At 33.1% G+C, this 19,433-nt stretch overlaps 2 protein-coding genes across 2 annotated transcripts; one reads left to right on the top strand and one right to left on the bottom strand.

Moving 5' to 3' along the window:
• Positions 1-4,589: 4,589 nt before the first annotated feature.
• On the bottom strand, positions 4,590-6,413 carry LOC136066541 (protein FAR-RED ELONGATED HYPOCOTYL 3-like). Its single transcript, XM_065771020.1, has 5 exons — positions 5,603-6,413; positions 5,384-5,515; positions 5,137-5,295; positions 4,884-4,981; positions 4,590-4,808 (listed from the first exon to the last, which is right to left on the bottom strand). The coding sequence occupies exons 1-5, from the start codon at positions 6,366-6,368 to the stop codon at positions 4,788-4,790; spliced, it is 1,176 nt and encodes a 391-aa protein (XP_065627092.1). The 5' UTR covers positions 6,369-6,413; the 3' UTR covers positions 4,590-4,787.
• An 11,789-nt stretch (positions 6,414-18,202) lies between these two features.
• Positions 18,203-19,195, top strand: LOC112029617 (protein SRC2 homolog). Its single transcript, XM_024062302.1, has 2 exons — positions 18,203-18,384; positions 18,790-19,195. Exons 1-2 carry the CDS (start codon positions 18,203-18,205, stop codon positions 19,193-19,195), a joined length of 588 nt encoding a protein of 195 aa, XP_023918070.1.
• The last annotated feature ends 238 nt before the right edge of the window (positions 19,196-19,433 follow it).

The raw sequence follows: 19,433 nt of genomic DNA, 5'->3' as shown, positions 1-19,433 counted from the left end.
TTTTTTTTCTACAAAATAGAATGGATTTAAAGATGGTATGGTAGTGGACCTATATAGTGGCAGCAATATCAAGTTGATTAATGCAATGACGCTATAACAAGGACAATGATGATGAAAGCACATACGAAATTTGATCTATGACATAACTTGCTTGTTTGGACTCGGAAGCCAACCGAGACTTTAATTTAAGTTGAATAGCGGCCGATGCAGGATAAATATAATAATAGGAATTAAAGCGTGATGGGATTGAGGGAGTTTATCTCTTTGGGCCGAGAAAGTAGAATATGTTTCCATAATACCAGCTCAAAATCACATTTGGTGTTTTATGTCCAATCAATGATTGACATCTGTCCAAAAAGCCACATCAGTTTACTCCATCAACCCAAATAAAAAGACAATTTTGCCCCTGAAAAATTTCAAACCCCGCCCACTATTACTCTCTATCTCTCCTCCTCCCTCTTTCAAATTTAGGGTCCGTTTGGATACAGCTGAAAACTGAAAATACTGTAGCAAAATAAATTTTATATGTGTGAATAGTACCGTGGGACCCATTTTTAATAAAAAAATTGATAAAAATTGAGAATTGTGAGACCCGGTGCTCGATGCACTGTTCACTGGCTGAAAAGTCAAATAAAATGGCTACTGTTCAATGAACAGTAGCCGCACTACACCTGAAACGCTTGAAAACAACAAAAAAAAACACAAAAAAAAAACACAAAAAAAAAAGAGTGAGAAAACGCAAAACTCTCAAAACGCAGACGCAAACGCACTACACCTAAAACGCTTGAAAACCCATTTTTAAATGTGCTCAGTGCACTGTTCACAGCACTATTCACCTAAAACGCTTGAACAGTCCCACAATTCTCAATTTTTATCAACTTTTTCACTAAAAATGGGTCCCACAGCACTATTCACACATTTAAAAATTATTTTGCTACAGTGTTTTCAGTTTTCAGTTTTCAGCTTTTAGCTGTATCCAAACGGATCCTTAGTGTGCGTTTGGGAAGCGCGTTTTGCGCTTCCCAAACGCGTTTGCATTTCTATCTCTCTTTTTTTTTTTTTTTTTTTTTTTACTTTTCATCATTCCCAGAGACGAAGCGTTTGCATTTCTATCTCTCTTTTTTTTTTTTTTTTTTTTTTTACTTTTCATCATTCCCAGAGACGAAAAGTTTGACTTTTTCGTGAACAGTGCACACTGTGCACTATTTACGGACCCACAAATTTCACTTTTTAACCACTTTTTCATTAAAAATGAGTCTCACGGTGCCATTCACACATTTAAAAATTATTTTGCTACAGTATTTTTCAGTTTTTAGTTTCAGTTTTCAGTTTTTAGCTGTATCCAAACGGATCCAATTCCCAAAATGAAACCCTGATATGTTTTTGAACCCCTGCCACTTTCTCACTCTCTCCTTCGTCCCTTTCAAATCTAATTCCAGAAATCAAACATTACTCTCTCTTTCATACCCAAACTCCCTTCCATCCACAATTACCTATTCCATTTTCTCGTTGCCACCGTGCTCTTCCCCCACCTACGGTGCGAGTTCTCACAGTCACTGCCGAGCATCACCAGTCCAACGAGAGCAGCCTTTATATCCTCTGAAAATCACCTTTACTCTTTTTCTAGCATCACCGTCGGTTTGGAGAACCCAGGCCATTTTCTCACTCACGGATTTCGACGCCCAACAACCCAAAAGGGTTAATTTCCCATTATATCTGTTTCTTTTCAAATCTCCTTGAGGCTGTGAAAAATCATGAATGTCCCTTGGAAAAACTTGTGCTTCTAATTTTATTTCGAATTTTTTTGGGGATTTTTCCTCTGTGTTGATTTTTGCCTTATCTGTGGTGTTTGTGTGTTTTTTTTTTTTTTTTTTTTTTTTTTTTTTCTTTGGTGGGAGGGTTTGGAAAACTTGTGAATCCCATATAGAAATCTATAGTTGATCCCATTGTTTTGGATGAGGGCTTTGCTATTGTTGTTTGAACTAGAATGGTGGTTGTGGTATTTCGTGAAAATGGGGTAATGCTGGTTGTGGTTTTCAGGGCAAGTTGGTTGTTTTCAGGGCAAGTTGGTTGGGGTAATGGTGATTATGTTGCTCTATGGCCTTGATGTTTCTCTATAAACAGAATTTGAGAAATTACTGCTTGTTTCTTTGACACATAATTTTAATTTATAATGGAGAGGCAATGCAAATGGGATTTTTTATGGCACAAACAATCTATAATGCTTCTTCAGAGGCGAAAACACAAACACATAATTCAATTCTTGAAAATGATTCTAGGATAAAACCAAGCCATCGAGATTTTTTTTTTTTTTTTTTTGATAGGTAACCAGAGAGAAATTTTCATTGGTTGAGGTTTGATTTTCCAAACCATGGAAAGCAACATCTAACATCCCAAAAGCATACCCAATCTTCTTTCTTTTGGTCCTTAGGAGGCCAACAAGCTACATAGGGCAAAGCGGGTGAAGATCCTTAGGAACCCTACTCACAATAAAACAGGACCTGAAAAAGAAGATGTTTGATTTGAAAGAGCCCAAAAGGGTAAAGAACCTGAAACATGTTTTATATTTGATATCTTGAACAAGATATTTATTTCTGTTATATATCCCCAGCTTTTATGAAACAAAGATTAGGATATTGAAACTGATCTGTATCTCTTTGAATTTGGCATTGCTGCTTTAATTATTCCCAAATTTAGTGGATGAAAAATTGTTCTCTTTCTTTGAATTTGTTTTTGATACCATCGGATTTATTGGAAAGTTGTAGTAGCTACGCTTGTGAGTTGCCCTGTTCTCTCCCTAATGAAGCTTGTGTTTTAATTTCATTTGGCGATGTGGAGTTAGTGTCATAGGTCCCAAATTGTTTTGATCAAGATATGGGCAATCCAATAGTTTGGCAAGCTTGTTCTTTTGTTCTTCCCTAATAGGCTTTATTCGTGACAAAATGAAAAACTTATTTGAAATGGCCAAGTTGTAAGTTTGTGCCTTTGGCTTTGATTGTTATGAGTATCTAAAATTTTCCTCGCTGACCCCTTATATTAATTTGTATTTCATTGTGGCTTCTAGTGATTCTAAAGCATACCATTTAAGGATCGAGTAATTAGTTTTTGCCGTGCTTCAGAAACTTCTAAGCTCAGGTCAAGGATTAAAAAGTCTTGGAATTTGCTTTTAGGCCATTACCTTAAATTCATATTTCATAAGCTTCCCTTATGTAATAAACCAGTCTTTCTAGCTTTGAAACCAGGTAGGTGCCTCTCATTTTCTTATTTTGCATTGTTCATGCTAACAATACCTTTTTGTGTCATAATGTTTTTAGCATTTGTCAAAGGCATGACGATAAAACATCAGCTACAATAGGTGCAACATCAACTGCCACACCATAGTAGCTCAGGCTGCAACATAGTGCAATGGCTAGTGCACCAGAGCAGCACACACAAGCACCAGAGTAGGCAAGACAATCAAACAGTGCAATAGCAAGTGCAAGAGCAGATGATATGTAGATTGAAGGATTGGATAAGCATCATGGGATTGTGTCTTGTGTTACAAAATTGAAGAAGCTCAAGAATAGTATAAATCTGTCTATACAACAGAGCAGAAGTGTTGCTTAGTTGTAATTGTATAGTACAATATGTAGTTTGTATATAAGTATAGTTAGCTTAGTAAGTCAAGCACGTGTAAGAGTCTGTTATGTTTGTTAGTCCTTGTTCACACGTGTAGCAATCTGTTAAGTTAGTTACAGAGTTGATCTGGTTCTTTTGGTGTATATATGTATAGATTTGATTCAATGAATGAGATGAGCAAATCATTTTCATCAAAACAAATTTTCTCATAGCTTGAATGGTTATTACATACATTTGAGATCATTTTCATCATTTACATACATTTGAGATCATTGTAAACTTCAATGGTTATTATCTATCTAAGAATATTATACATTACTCCAGCTTTCAAAAATAGCTAACTGGGTAGCCCACTGGATAGCAGCAGCTTCAGCAATGAGAGGAGAGCCAAGATGACACAGCTTTGACCATGCTTTGATCACCTCACCTTGGTGATTACAAGCAACTACGGCCAAGGTAGCTTTGGAGGGTGTGTAATATTCAATAATTGTAATTCACTTCCACTTTCTAAACATATTCAATTCTTCAACAACGTATAAGTATTCACTTCTTCACAAAGTCACAAAAGACAATGGACAATTGACAATTGACCAAGTCAAGTATTGGAAACTAGCAGTATTCGACAATAATGCTCTTTAGTTGCAAAAGCCACCAGCTTTTTGCAAATGCCCTTTGTAAGGTTAATTTAAACAAAAGAAAATGAAAACTCCAAATCCATCTCCACAGCTATTTGCAAATTGTTCAAATGGGAGGAGATGTAAAAATATTCATCCACAATTGCCTTATTCAAAGATGAACTTATAGAAATGTACTTTACCATCACATTTAAAAATATTCATCATTTTCATATAGAATTTGTGTTAAACTAGAAGCTAATCAAGATGCAAATATAGAATCTAACATGTTTTTGTAGCTTCATTAATTACAAAAGGTATTCAAAAGAGTTGTTATAAAAGGTATCAACTATCCAAATTGTTAGACATCCCATCTAAGAAGCGGCTGTCTAAGTCAAATATGTTGCCCAAAAATATTGTCCACTAGTTGTGCATATGACTGTGCAGTTTGATATCCAAAAAGCTGTCCAAAAATTCTCCATTATATTCAGATCTTGTGCATATGACTGTGCAGTTTGCTAATCAAAAAACTGTCCAAAAAAGTTTCCATTATATTTAGAATCTTGTGGTTGAGTCCTGGAAAAAAAGAGTACATGTTAAAAGGCATTTTTTTTCTTCCTAATGTAAAAAGTTTAAAGTGACATAATGTACCTGACTGAAGGGTGATATTAATATATTTTCTTGAAGCATTCTTGTATTACTAAACATGGGATTGAACAATTTTGGGGAAAAGGATGATGATTGAACACCTCCAAAGAAAAAGAGGAAATAGTAGCAAATGGTTAAACTTAACAAGCAAAGCTAAGAAAAAAAATGATTAAAAGAGAAGAAATATTAACAAATGGTTAAACTTAACAAGCAAAGCTAACAAAAAAAATGATTAAAATAGTAGTTTTGGACATACCATGTATCATAGAACTAACTTGTGGAGCTTGTGAACTAGTTGCATCTTTTCCACTGCTTCTCATCTTTTCTACTTGAATTTCTTGATTCATTCTTGTAGAGTTAAATATGGGATAAACAATAGGCATCTCCGGGGGAATGAATGATGATTGAACATCTCCTAAGCAAAAAAGGATATCGTAACAAATAATTAAACTTAACAAGCAAAGCTAAGAACAAAATGGTTAAAATAGTAGTTTTGAACATACCATGTATCATAAAACTAGCTTGTGAAGCTTGTGAACTAGTTGCATATTTTTCACTTCTCATCTTATCCGCTTGAATTTGTTGATGCATTCTTGTAGACATCTCCGGGGGAATGAGTGATACTTGAACATCTCCTAAGAAAAAGAAAAAATAGCAAATGGTTAAACTTGACAAGCAAAGCAAAGAGAAAAAAATGACCAAAATAGTAGTTTTGAACATACCATGTGTCATAGAACTAGCTTGTGGAGCTTGGGAACTAGTTGTATCTTTCACGCTTCTTCTCATCTTTTTCACTTGAATTTCTTGAAGCATAGAAGTAGATTGTGGAGCTTGTGAAGTTGAACCGTCTTTCACCTTTTTTCTTTTCTTTTTCTCCAATTGACATTTTATTCTAGCATTGGTTATCCCTTTCTTTCTCACATGTGGTGGATCAAGGAGTGGTTTCTCCCCATCTAAGTTTGGTTGCACCTCATCATGTGCAAGATCTTGAGGACATTCTTTACCAACATCTTCCACCCCATTTGTAGCCATCATATACTTTTCAAACTCACGTGATAGCTCTCTTAGATTATCCATAATAAATTTTGTCCCATTATCGGTCAATGAAGCCTTATCAAACATATTATATCCCAAATGAGTTAACATGCTCATTCGCAATGTACGACTTGATTTCTTTTTTGGTTGAGAAAAATCATCATAAGAACACAATCTCTTTTTTGCATCTTTTGTCCATCTAATTGATATATATGTATCGGGTATTTTGTTCACATTGTTAACAAGAAACACCCTTAAAGCATGGCAACATAACAAGCCCAAAGTCTCAAATAACTTGCACTCACAGCAAATGGTCAATTCAGACCGGTTAAAATGCACAATGTATACCCTACTACTCATCTCATTATGTAGTAAATATGTGAAGTTATTCTCATGATGGTTAGTTTCAACACAACTCAATCCCTCACCTGAATTGAACTCTTCTTCAAACATTTTAAACAAAGTAATAATATAAACTTTAGCAGCATGACTTAAGATACCTCCATACCTCATTACTTTTGAAGGTACACCATTCTTACAACAAAAATCTTCATTTATTTCATTTTGGCGCATTTCTACCACCTTTTCCTTATAAAATTCAACAACTTGGATAAGTGTCATGGATGTTTTCATGATTTGATGAAATACACTATTTGTACTCTCACTTCGTTGGGTAGACTTCATCTTTGCAGAAAAGAAATCTACATTGAAGGCTGGACACCACTTTTCTCGGATTTGGTATACTTTTAAGCCATGCATGATCCTTTAAATTATGCTTCTCAATCATACCATTCCAAGTTGACTCAAACTCCATTTCAGTTAAACATCCATTTAAGCACTTATTAAATCTTTGATGGAAATCTAGATTACTATAAAGTCTTGGGAGGTTTTGTAGGGCATTTTTACTAATATGCCATGAACAAAGTCTGTGACGAGACTCAGAGAAAATCGCCTTAATAACATTTTCCATTGCTTGGTCTTGATTTGTAAAAATAGATTTTGGTTGTCGACCTCCCATTGCTGTCAAAAAAGTCTCAAACAACCAAACAAATGAATCAGTGGTTTCATTAGTTAGAAAGGCACAACCAAATAAAACATTGTTCTAATAATGGTTGATCCCCACAAATGGTGCACATATTAAGTTATACTTATTGGTTTGAAAAGTGGTGCCAAAAACAACATCCCCAAAACAGTCATAATCTAATTTTGATTTACCATCTCTCCAAAAGAAATTTACCATTTTATTTTCTTGGTCTACTTGTACTGAATAAAAAAACATTGAATCTTCACTTTGTCTATTTTTAAAATGATTAATAACACTTTGCCCATCCCCAACTTCAATCAATTGTTTTCTTTTAGTGTACAAGAAGTTATGGCAATCTCTTTTAAGGAACCCAACATTATTTGCACCACCAAGCTCCTTTGATAAAAATGAGTAAGACCTTGTTGCTTTTATGCCTGATCTAACAATTGTCTCAATTATAGTCCCATGAGTACTTAGCACCTTCGTTCCTGATCTCAAATTACACCTCTTTGCTAGACTTGCAAATTCATGATTATGTTCATCAATGAAGTGTGAAACACTCCAAATACCATTTTTAACATCAAAACGAATCCTAACTTGACAACCTGTTCTTGTATCTAATTTATTATACTTTTTATAATCACAGGGGTCTTCAAACTCTTTATGACCCTGTTTTGAACACAAAAATTCTTGCTGCCTGAGAACACCATCAGTCTTTTGTGTAACCCCTTTTCAAATGCTAAACCCCTTGTTTAAAGCATACTCATTATAGAGATTATATGCTTCTTCTTCAGAATTCACTTGCATTGCAAGTTTAATTTCATAGAATTCACCCAAAATTACATTCTCATGATTTTCACTTTTATCATTGTCACCAGCTGTATCAAGAGCATTTTCTGAAAAATCCATTACTAGTCTAGCCTAATCATGAAAAAGAATGTTGAATGAACAAATTGAATAGGTAGAACTCATAATTTTCCATAATAACACAACTATAGACTTAAACTAAGAAAAGAAAAAGGAAAAGAAAGATTAAATACCTCAGCGGAGACTCTTAGAAAGAGACTATTTATTGGAATCAATTCATTCAGTAAACCCAATAGAACAGAGGCATCACATCCCTGTACCAGTGCCAAATTGAAAGAGATATGAATTAGTTTCTTCAACTCTCTGTTTCACAAAAGCTAGGATATACATAAAAAATAAACTTCCTATTTAGGCTATCACATATACAGCATATTTTAGTTTCGTATTCCCATTTATCTCATTTTCACACCCTAATGTGTCTTTTTCTTTCTTTTTCTTTTTCTAAATTTTATTTTGGTGATAAGTAAAAAAAAAGCCCCATCTGTATTTGCAAATAAATTAATAAAAAGAAACTAAAAAAATTTCTCATTTCCACACTAAAAATGTGCCTCTGCCTTTCTTTTGTGGGTGATAACAAATAAGTTAAAAAAACCATTCTGTAGTTGCAAACAAATAAAACTAAAATGAAAAAAGATGTGAATAGGTATGAAAGGAAGCAGATGAAAAGAAATATTACCCCTTTGCGGTGGATTCTCGAAATCGACGATGGACCTGCGATGCTAGGCAGTGGTTGCGATGCTCGTTTTGGGGTTTTCAAAGGATTCAACTTCCAGTCTTGTAGGACCTGCGATGCTTGGCAGTGGATGTGTTTGGCAGCAAAATCCTGGTTGAGAGAAAGAATTGGCTATGTTTGGCAGCAAAATTAAGAGTTGAGAGAAAGAAAGGAGAAGGAGTACTTGAGAGAAAGAAAAAGGAGAGGGAGAGAGAGCACCTGAGAAACAGAGAGAAACAAATGGGTTTTGGGAATTTCAGGTTTAGTAAGCGAGGGAGAGAAAGTGGCGCGGTTTGAAAATTTTTCAAGGGCAAAATTGTCTTTTTCTTTTTAGGTTGGTGGAGTAAACTGATGTGGCTTTTTTTTGGACAAATGTCAGTCATTGATTGGGTATGAAACACCAAATGTGATCTTGAGCTGGTATTACGGAAACATATTATACTTTTTCCTTTGGGCCTACAAGTCTTTTCTGCTCTCCAAATTAGGAAAAAATATATGGAGAGAAAATTTAAGGAAACGAAATGTCAAGATTACCCTCACTTTTTGATCTATCAAATTTTATTAATAATAATAATAATAACATATCAACTCTCTATTTTTTTACTTTTTCATCTTCTCAGTAGATATACAATAATGAAAATTAATTTTTTTTTTTTAATTCTCTTAACATTTTTTATCCTCCCAACTAGACAAAGCAAAGTTAAAAATAAGTTTAGCCAAGTCAAGTATTAAAATATAAAAAAATTTCATTTATTTTGATTTTGAAGATGAGCTCATTTTTAATTTTGTTAAACAAGTTCAAGCTTATTTACAAATGACATGATTAACTTTTTCTTTTTTAAACAATTAAAGCTTGTTAGCCCTTCTCAAATCCATACTACTAGGTAATAACTAAATTATTGTTGAAACAATATTAATAATCCACTCAACAATTGTCCCTTAAATCTAAAGGGGTTTCATAGTCATACCTGGACATGGCAAAACGGGTCAGACCCGTTTGACCCGACCCGTTTGACCCGCAACCCGTTTGACCCGCGACCCGTTTGACCCGTAACCCATTTGACCCGTTTAAAAATGACCCGTTTTGACCCGCGACCCGATTGACCCGACCCGAACCCGAACCGATCCTCTCGTTTTTCCACGTCTACCAACGTTGAGTAGATTGAGATTGAGGTGTAATTCTTATAAAATATTTACTTATTCTTCTTCACTTAATATGTTATGTACTCCATTATAGTTTGTCATTCTTTACTTGCCACCTTCATTTTCTCTTCCTACTTTAAACATATCAAAAATTATACCAAGATTAGCTTTTAGAAAGCTGGAATAAGAGTTGCACCAAATTTAGGTATCAAGTGTTTAGTGGTAATTGGTAAGTGGTAATAGTATCACCAATGAAAATCTAATCACAATTAAGGAACTTAGAAACAATTGACAAATTGCATCTATTTCCAAAAAAAAAAAAAAAAAAAACTTGTTTGAAAAATACGGGTCAACTCGACCCGTCCCGTGACCTGTTTGACCCGCGACTCGTTTGACCCGCAACCCGTTTGACCCGTGACCCGTTTGACCCGCAACCCGTTTGACCCGTTTAAAAATGACCCGTTTTGACCCGTGACCCGTTTTGACCCGCGACCCGAACCCGACCCGACCCGAACCCGACCCAACCCGCCCGTTTTGCCATGTCTAGTCATACCTTCTCTAGGTCTACCTATTTGGGCTATAGTCTATAGATACATCCAACAACAAGGTGCACATTACAAAAAACAGCAGAGTACTCTTTCTGCTTTATACTTACGAAACAAAAATTCAAATATGAAATATGGGTCACTAGTCACTTTAGTCAGCACCAGTACTATTTAAATCATTAAATGGATTGTGAGATTAGGTAATTTAGACAGTATCATTTAATTTAGGCAATCATATTTAAATTCAAATATGATTGCGCATTATTCCTTAAAAAAAATGATTGCGGATTATGAACTGTACTTAGACATTCTTTGGTATCCGTTAAACTGGGTGAGAACACTTTTATTTTTTTAATCGGGAATGATCTACCAGAATCTTCAAACCTTTTTGAACCAACTCTCCAGTTCCACCAGCGAGCCCCAAGGTTCACGAACGGGCTATTGGGAAAAAAAATCCTAAATCTACTCAATGATTACGGGTGAATTAAAATAAATGATTGCCAAGCAATAAAAATTTATATGAAAACAAAAATTTTAGCAAATACCAATAAAAAAACAACAATACATAACATCAAATCTCATTTGAAAAAACTTTTCGGTGTAGAGGAAAAAACCATGTGGTGACTCCAAAAAATATCCCTTATAAAAATAGAGATTACAACTCTCAAGTTTATCTAAAATATGAGTCCACACTAAATTGGAGAGACAACAAATAAATCATAAGGAGTGAATATAATTTCTTCACAAAACCTAGTAGCATGATCTTCCTTTGAACATTCCAACACTCTTTGATTGTAGCACTCAAACCTCTAAGAGAACTTTATCAATTTATCTTCCTTATGTGTAGTTTAAGTAAAGAAAAATGTCTCCTTTTTATTTTTCACTCTCTCACACTCTCATTATGTATCTCTCTCAATTTTAGACTGCACCTCTCTCAATATATTTCTCTCATAGCTTTAGACTCGCTCACTGGAAGCTCTCAAGCTCTTTGTCCATGTGCGTGTCTCTCTTTTTCTTCAATTCTCACTTAAGCTCTCACATCAAATGTTCTTAATGCTAAAATTTTTAGCATTGATGAACAATATGTTGTTCCTAAGAGCAATAATTGATAAATAAATAATATTCAAACGTCAATTCATGAATGCTTTTAAGATGGTGCAATTGAGATGATATATGCCGTCTACGGAATTTTCAGTGTAATAGACTATGAACATTATACGTACTGCCCCTAAAATACAACAACTCAGCCACCTTACGGATTATCTTTAATTACAAGCCTACATAGCTTGTAGAATTAGAAGCTCTTAAAATAGTACTTTTCTTACTCCGAAATATAATATACAGGAGGATAAATTATTTTCAAGAAAGTAAAATTTTAATTTTGCAAAAATGTAGGGAGTTTTCTTTTTATAAGAAAACGGAGTCCACAAAAAAATTGATTTTCTCACACATATGGCCGGACATGTTGGCTACATATATTAAAATGTCTAAGGTGTAACCTTGTCATTTAATCCCCTGTTTAAATCAAATTAAACTTTCCGATGCTTTTGTATTCAAAACGTTTGACAATAATAATAGTAACGTATATGGCTATTAGGTACAGAAGGCTTAGATAGCAAACAGTATGAGCATTTTTATGGTCATTTAATACAACAAACCGGACATTAAGGGTTCGTTTGGATAGAACTTATTTTACTGAAACTGAAAACTGAAAATACTGTAACAAAATAATTTTTAAATGTGTGAATAGTACCGTGAGACTCATTTTTAATGAAAAAATTGCTAAAAAGTAGAATTTGTGAGACCGTGAATAATGCACGGGTGCACTGTTCACGGAAGACTTAGTCAAACATTGCGGTTGAACCAAAAAAAAAAAAAGGCAAAACGCGAAAGAACAAACACAGACGCAGCTTTCAGCCCAATCCAAACACATACTAACACTAGCATTGGGGTGTAAATACTCTCAGTTGTTATTTTACAATTCAAGACACCTAAAACTTACTTCATTTGGGTTTGTAAACTTAAAAAAATTTGCAACCTTGCTACAGTAAGGTTGCATCTATGAAAAAAAAAAAAGAAAAAAACATATTTTGCATCTTGAAACATTACTTTATCTATTTTACTAATTTATTTTACAACTCACCATACACTTCAGTTTTAATTTTTTACATATAACACAATAAAATAATACAAACTACCTAATAAAATAATAATAAAAATACTCTTCTCTCTCTCTTTTTCTCTTTACACACAACCACAAGATTAAAATATATTTTTTTCTACACAACCTATGAAAAGTAAGGTTGCATATATGCAACCTTACTATTCATAGGTTGCAAATTTTTTGAAGTATACAAACTTGGATAGAATGGATTTTGGGTGTCTTGTGTTGTAAAATAGCAACTAGGAGGTGTTTATACCCCCAATGCTAGTGGTATTGTTCATAGGTTGTAAAGAAAAATAATAATATTTTAATCTTTTGGTTGTATGTGAAGAGAAAAAGAGAGTGAGAGGAGAGTACTTTTTATTATTTTATTGGGTAGTTTATATTATTTTATTGGGTTGTGTAGGGATATTAGGTCCGGAAGTTTATTATACATTTGGCCATTGGGCCTATGGCCAAAGCTGAGGATCAGGACTAGTCCGAGGGGAAAGAATCACCGTCATTAGAGACCGTATTAACGAATAAAAGAGTTGGTTCTGGCCATAAAAGCTCAGCAAGACAAGTTGAGGGTAAGTGTCTTCTCGGAAGAGAATCTCCTAGAAAGTTCTGTTGGTATGAATAGACATTGTGGAGACATTAGACTGAGAGAAGGCTTCAGATATCTTAGGAAGAAAACTGTCACTACCGCATTTAATATTCTGCAACTACTTTCCTGACTGCATTAATGTGGAGAAGACTTCTGAACAGTACAAAGTTGGCTGCCTCAAGGCATACACAACCAGAAAGGGTGTCTAATGGGACAAGCACTCAAGTGGTAATGCAGGTGATCAATAAGTGTAAGATCAAGATGCATTAGAAGGAACTATTTAAGGAGAGAGGTCCTTCATAAAAAGGGGATCAAAGAATCATAAGAGAAAAGGACTAAGCATTCAAGGATCAAATTTGTAACCGAATTTGAGGATAATAAACAAGAACAGTTCACCTCGGATCCTACTGAGGACTGTTTTTTCTTCAATATTATCCTACTTCTTTTCATTCTCCTATTGAATCCATTCCAATATCTGTTTGATAAACTATAGCCTAGTTTTTCAACCAATTCTCTATAAATTTATTGTTTTATGCTTCTTGGGTTTAAGTCCTTTCACGTAGTGGGTTCACAACCCAAATCAGGTTCTCACAGGTTGTATATAAAAATAAAAATTAGGATGTTGGATGAGTTGTAAAATGAGTTGGTAAAATAGATAAAGTGGTACTAGAGGATGCAAAATAAGTGTTTTTTTTTTTGGACATCTTCGAATACTAGTGCTCTAAAAATAAAATCGGTCAAATGATAGATTTTGACTATAAAAAAAAAGGTTAAAAGGTATGAATATTAAATCAATTAAATAAGCAATTAATCAATATTTAGAATATTGTATTTTATATAAAAATTATAATATTCCAACACAATAGAATTTTTTTTGAGAAATAATTACAACGTGCTGCTAACCCTGCAGCTTGAACTTTTTTCCTTTTAAACCCCCAAGCACTTTGTGCATGAGAAGGTGCTAATTAAGTTACAAGGCCTTTGACAACACAGTAGAATTTTATCTTGAAATGATACTGTACAATTGCCGTTTTTTTTATTCATTTTTTTATTCATCTTCTCTCTCTTATCAAACAAAATACTTCCTCATTCTTTCTCTCAGCCACTCATTATTTTCAGCCTTACTCTCTCTAAGCCTTGTTCTCCTCTTCCACCTTTATGAGCCAACACTCTCAATCCTCTCTACCATTTTTATCACACAAATTCTAGCATCACTCATTTTTGTCTCTATCTCCCTCACCCGGTTTCTTCTTTTTATCACCATCTCCGACACCAATTTTTTTTCCCTCCATCTCCCTCACCGATGGGAACAAATAATAAAGAAAAATAATAATTAAAAAGAGTAAAAAAAAATATTTAAATAAAATGGTAAAAGAATAGAATATCATATAAGAGCATTAGCATTTGGTATTTTAAAAAATATCACATTTTACTATTTTAAAAGTTACTTTATCTATTATACCATATCATTTTATAATACACTTAACATCTTAATTTTTATTTTACCATATAACACATTAATATAGTATATCTACACAATAAAATAATATGATACAATATCCAAATAAAATCCAATACTCAAATAAATCCCAATAAAATATTATTTTAAAAAAATACCATTTTGCTACAGTAAGATGGTAGTAGTACTGCAGCACAGTTGGAAACTTTTTTTATAATTACAATTCCAGGCAATGCACTCCTTTATAATTTTGATACTATAAATTTACAGTGGGGGGATTTTACCATCCCAATGCCAATTGGGGTTTTACCATCCCAATGTATTATAAAATAATATATTAAAAAAAAATATCTTTTTGATCCGTGATTTTTGGTACGTGGAAATGACTTTTTTTTTTTTTTTGTTAATTTTTAGGGTTTGTTTGATATTGGCTTAAAATGTTATTTTTTTACTATTTAATTTATTTTTATTGCTATTTATAAATTGTATTGCACTTTTTAATATTATTTATAGGTTTAGTACTATTTTAACTACTTTTTAATTTTATTTACTATACTTTCAACAAATAATTTTTATTTTTATTTTTATTTTTAAAATTTTAACTAAATAAATCATTTCAGTCGTAAACTTAAGCCAAGTAGGCTTTCCTTCTTTTCTCCTCTAAAACGTGACAGCTGGTCACAAGACTTGGAGACAATTTTATTCTTTGGTAAACTGGATAATATTATTCAACTAACAAGAAACGGAGAGCTCAGGGCAGAGCCTGTTACACCAAACCATGACAATCAGCCTCACCTGAGGGAATCAAGCTCACGGGTGGAACTGAATGTATAACAAAATCTAAAGATTGACTTGGAGATAATCACATTAAATGTAGGCTGAATTTCTCTAAGCTTGCAAGACAAGGCTGAATTTCTTAGAGGTGGGGCAAGAGGCATTGGGCACGTGTCAGTGTGTGTTGTGGTGCATGTAAAAGGAAAAGAAAATTAAAGAAGGTGATATAATCATATAAATGAGGAAAGCAAAAAAAATAAAAGCATAGAATGCTGGTCTGGGTACGGAATAGGAAAAAAAAAACTATAGTAATTGGCTTAATAATTACTAAAATAAAATAAAAAAGATTAATATTGTAAAAGTTTATTTTGTATAAATCAATATATATTATTTAAATAAATTTTTTATACGGCAATAAACATGATAAAATAACTATTATTATATTTTATTATATATTTATAATAATAGTGGTATTTTCGAATAAGTACACCGATATCAACTGGTATTGAAATATATAGTTCTTTCAGTTAAACTGAAACAGTTTTTAGTATGAAATTTATTCCATTAATTGTATAAGAAAATAAAGCTGAGATGTTGAATGTGTTATAAAATAGTATTGTATAAATGATAAAATAAATTTTAAAATGGCAAAATGAAATTTTTTGTAAAAACCAAATATGAACGCTCTTAGAGCATTCACAATTAGCCTTGCAAATGGCATATGTAAGCAAATTTTAGCATTAAAGTACTAAAAGGCCCCAACATTTGGCCTTGTATTGGTCTGGTATCTTAAAAAAATTTAGAATTGTGCTACAATACCATCACAAATTTCATATGTAAGCAAATTTTAGCATTAAAGTACTAAAGGGCCCTAACATTTGGCCTTGTATTGGTTTGGTATACTAAAAAATTTTAGAATTGTGCTACAGGACCATCACAAATTTCAAATTTGTGATGGTATTGTAGCACAATTGTAAAAGAAAATAATTTTTTTTAATTCATTCCACTCTCCTCCCACTCTTTGTCTCAAGTCTCAATCTCTGTCTCTCTATCCATTTCTCATTTCTAGCTTTTATTTATGTTTTGAAATATATTATTTTATTGTGTAGATATATTATTTTAATATGTTGTATTGTAAAATAAAAATTAGGATATTGGGTGTATTATAAAATGGTATAATATAATTGATAAAATAATTTTTTAAGATAGTAAAATAAAATCGGATATAATATCCAAATATATAAGTGCTCTTAACAATAGGGAATTTTACCATCACAATGCCAAATGGGGAGTTTTACCAATGTATTATAAAATAATATATTAATGGCAAAAATGTAAAATTGGCCCTCTAAATTTCAATCTTTTTTATTTCAGTCCTCTAACTTTCAGTTTTGTCATTTTAGTCCTCTAACTTTCAATTTTTGTAAATGTAGGACTACGTTAGAATTGAGTTAGGGATTGCCATTAATTGAGCCAAAATGACGTTGTTTTGGCCCTTTTTTTTTTTTTAATAATAAATTTCAAAATTTAAAGAAAAAAAGAGAAAAATCTGTAAAAAAAGGAAAAGAAAAGAAAAAAGAAAACATTTAAGGGGAACGACAAAAAATAGTTCAAAACAAAGAAACCAATTCAGAACTCCATCACCTAAAGCGGTATCTTGTTTTTGTACCCCTATCTGTACTTGGTTCCATATTGTTCACTGTGGAACCTTGTAGCTCATTTCTTTATGATTGTAGATTTTGAAAAATAACATTTGTTTTTGTAATTTATCATTGTCTTTCGGTCTTCTGTTTAATATTGTTTTTGGTTTTCTACATCTTTTAGATAGGTTTCTGTTGGAATATTTAAGGATTTATATTGTGGGTTAGAAAGTCAAAAACGTTCAAGGCTTTCTTTTTGTATAAGTGCTTTTGTTTAAAAGAAATCTTGATTTGTCATTTTCTTTTTCTTTTTTTTCCTACTATTATGCATTGTCACTGGAGTTCGGTGATGAAGTTCTGATTCGGTTTCTTTTTTTTTTTTTACAAATTTTTTTCTGTCTTTAAATTCCAAAATTTATTTAAAAAAAAAAAAAGCTAAAACCATGTCATTTTGGCTCAATAAACAGTATTCTCTAATTGAGTTCTAACGGAGTCTTGTATTGACAAAAATTAAAAGTTAGAGAATTAAAATAACAAAAATAAAAGTTAAAATATTGAAATAAAAAAATTAAAAATTAGAAAACCAATTTTACATTTTTACCTATATTAAAATAAAAATACAAAAGGATCTTTTTGATTCGTGGATTTCTGAAACGTGGAAATGACTTTTTTTATTTTTTATTTTTATTTTTAGAACTCTTAGGCTGAATGGCCTTTCCTTCTTTTCTCCTCCAACGTGACAGCTTGTCACAGCTGACACTCACATTAAATGAAGGTTGAATTTCTCGAAGCTTGCAAGACAAGGGGTGGTTTGGACCACACGTGGTCTGGATTGTAATAACATAAAGTTACCTAAGGTCCGATTAATGTATACTTTTAAAGTATATATTAAACTTTTTATTTTTGAAAATATTTTTTTGAGAATTAAAAATGTTGTCATTATTTTTTTAATTTTTGAATTTTTTTTTTCAAAAATAAAAATTAATATGTGTTCTAAAAGCACACATTAGTAAAATTCAATTAACTATATGTACGGAAAAAAGAACTTAAAAGATAAAGATTAAAAGTGAAATGATAGTAAAATTTTAGAGAAATGCTAGAGGTACACATTTTTATACAATTTAGTGTTACGATTCGCTATATAGCGAATTATGATTGGTTAAAGTGTATCCACATAACCTACTAACACATCCTAACTCATCACAGCTCACCAATCTCAACTCACTGTTTGCCGAGTTGTTACACTATGTTGCACAAAAATGTGTCTTCAGCATTGCTCAAAAAATTAAGGCCTACAGCTCTTACGCTCTTCTCCCCCATTACACTACTGCACTGGCTTTACATCCCATACTGCATTTTCTTCAAAGCGCCTAATGGCTTGGAGACGTCTAGAGATATTCATTGAGCGTGCTAACGATCTAGAGAGTGTACATTTGTTTCAACGCCTGAAGGCTTACCATGTCGTTTGCATTTGCGATGATGACGGTAATCGCTACTATGACGAAGAGAATAAAAGTCCTGTTGACCTAAACGGCCGTTCAAACCCTAATGGCCTGTTTGGATGTTTAAAAAAAGAGGGGGAGTAGAGTAGAGGGAGGGAGAGTAATCTTATTACCTTGTTTGGAAGTTTTTTAAGGAAGGAGGGGGAGGGGTTTGGAGGGGTTTCAACTCCCTCTAGCCTCCCATTTTTAATTCCCCCAAATTGGAGAGATTTGGAGGGAGAGTAGAGTACATAAACTATTAACTAAGTAAATTACCTAATTTACCCTTATTATATTAACAAAATTACACAAGGAGAAGGGCTAATTACTCCATTTTTCCTTACTAATTTTAAAAACATCCAAACAAGGTGGAGGAGAATCATTTTTCTCTCCTCTCCACTACTCCCCTCCCCTCTACTCTCCTCCCCCTCTAAACTTCCAAACAAACCATAAGTGGGGAACCACTTTGAATTCAACAGCATAGACATTGTTGAGGCCCAGCAGAAGCGGCTTTATTTGGTTGTTAGGCTCGAATCTCACCGCAATGTTTCCTGTCTTGGCGGCAAATTTATCGGTCAAGTTCGTGTTCGCCTTGAAGAACTGCTTAATGATTTTGGTGATGCTGATGACAAGAAATTAGTCACACGAAGTGTTATAAACAAGAACGGGGAGGCCCAAGGGAGACTAACTTTTTCGTACAAGTTCAGAAGAACTCTCGATCATCCACCTGCAGCTCCTCCTCCTCAACCTGATAATGGAAATCCGGTGGCCCAGATTCCGCAAAGGCGTAACAGCAACGGTCACCCAATTGTTAGGGGAGCTGTAGAGGGAGTGACGACTGGGTTGGTCACTACTCTGGCAGACATTCTTTTGAATGACAACTAAGATGGCTAGGAAGTCTTCAGGCTAAGTTTGTGAGTACCTTAATGGCTTGTTTGTAAGTACCTTAGATTTTCTTTTCTGCTGTTTTAGTGTTTGTAGTTGTTATTGGTTCTTTGTATGAACTATTAATGAAGTTGCATTAGGATACTTGAGTTTTGGTTTTAAATTAATGGATTGGAATTAGAAATACCTTAGATTTCATATCTATTCCTTATTTAGATGCGTTTAATTTATACAATTA

This window comes from Quercus suber, unplaced genomic scaffold, assembly GCF_002906115.3.
Source record: "Quercus suber isolate HL8 unplaced genomic scaffold, Cork oak 2.0 scaffold_38, whole genome shotgun sequence".
In the NCBI taxonomy this organism is placed as follows: Eukaryota; Viridiplantae; Streptophyta; class Magnoliopsida; order Fagales; family Fagaceae; genus Quercus; species Quercus suber.
This window is presented reverse-complemented; position numbering and strand designations above follow the sequence as displayed.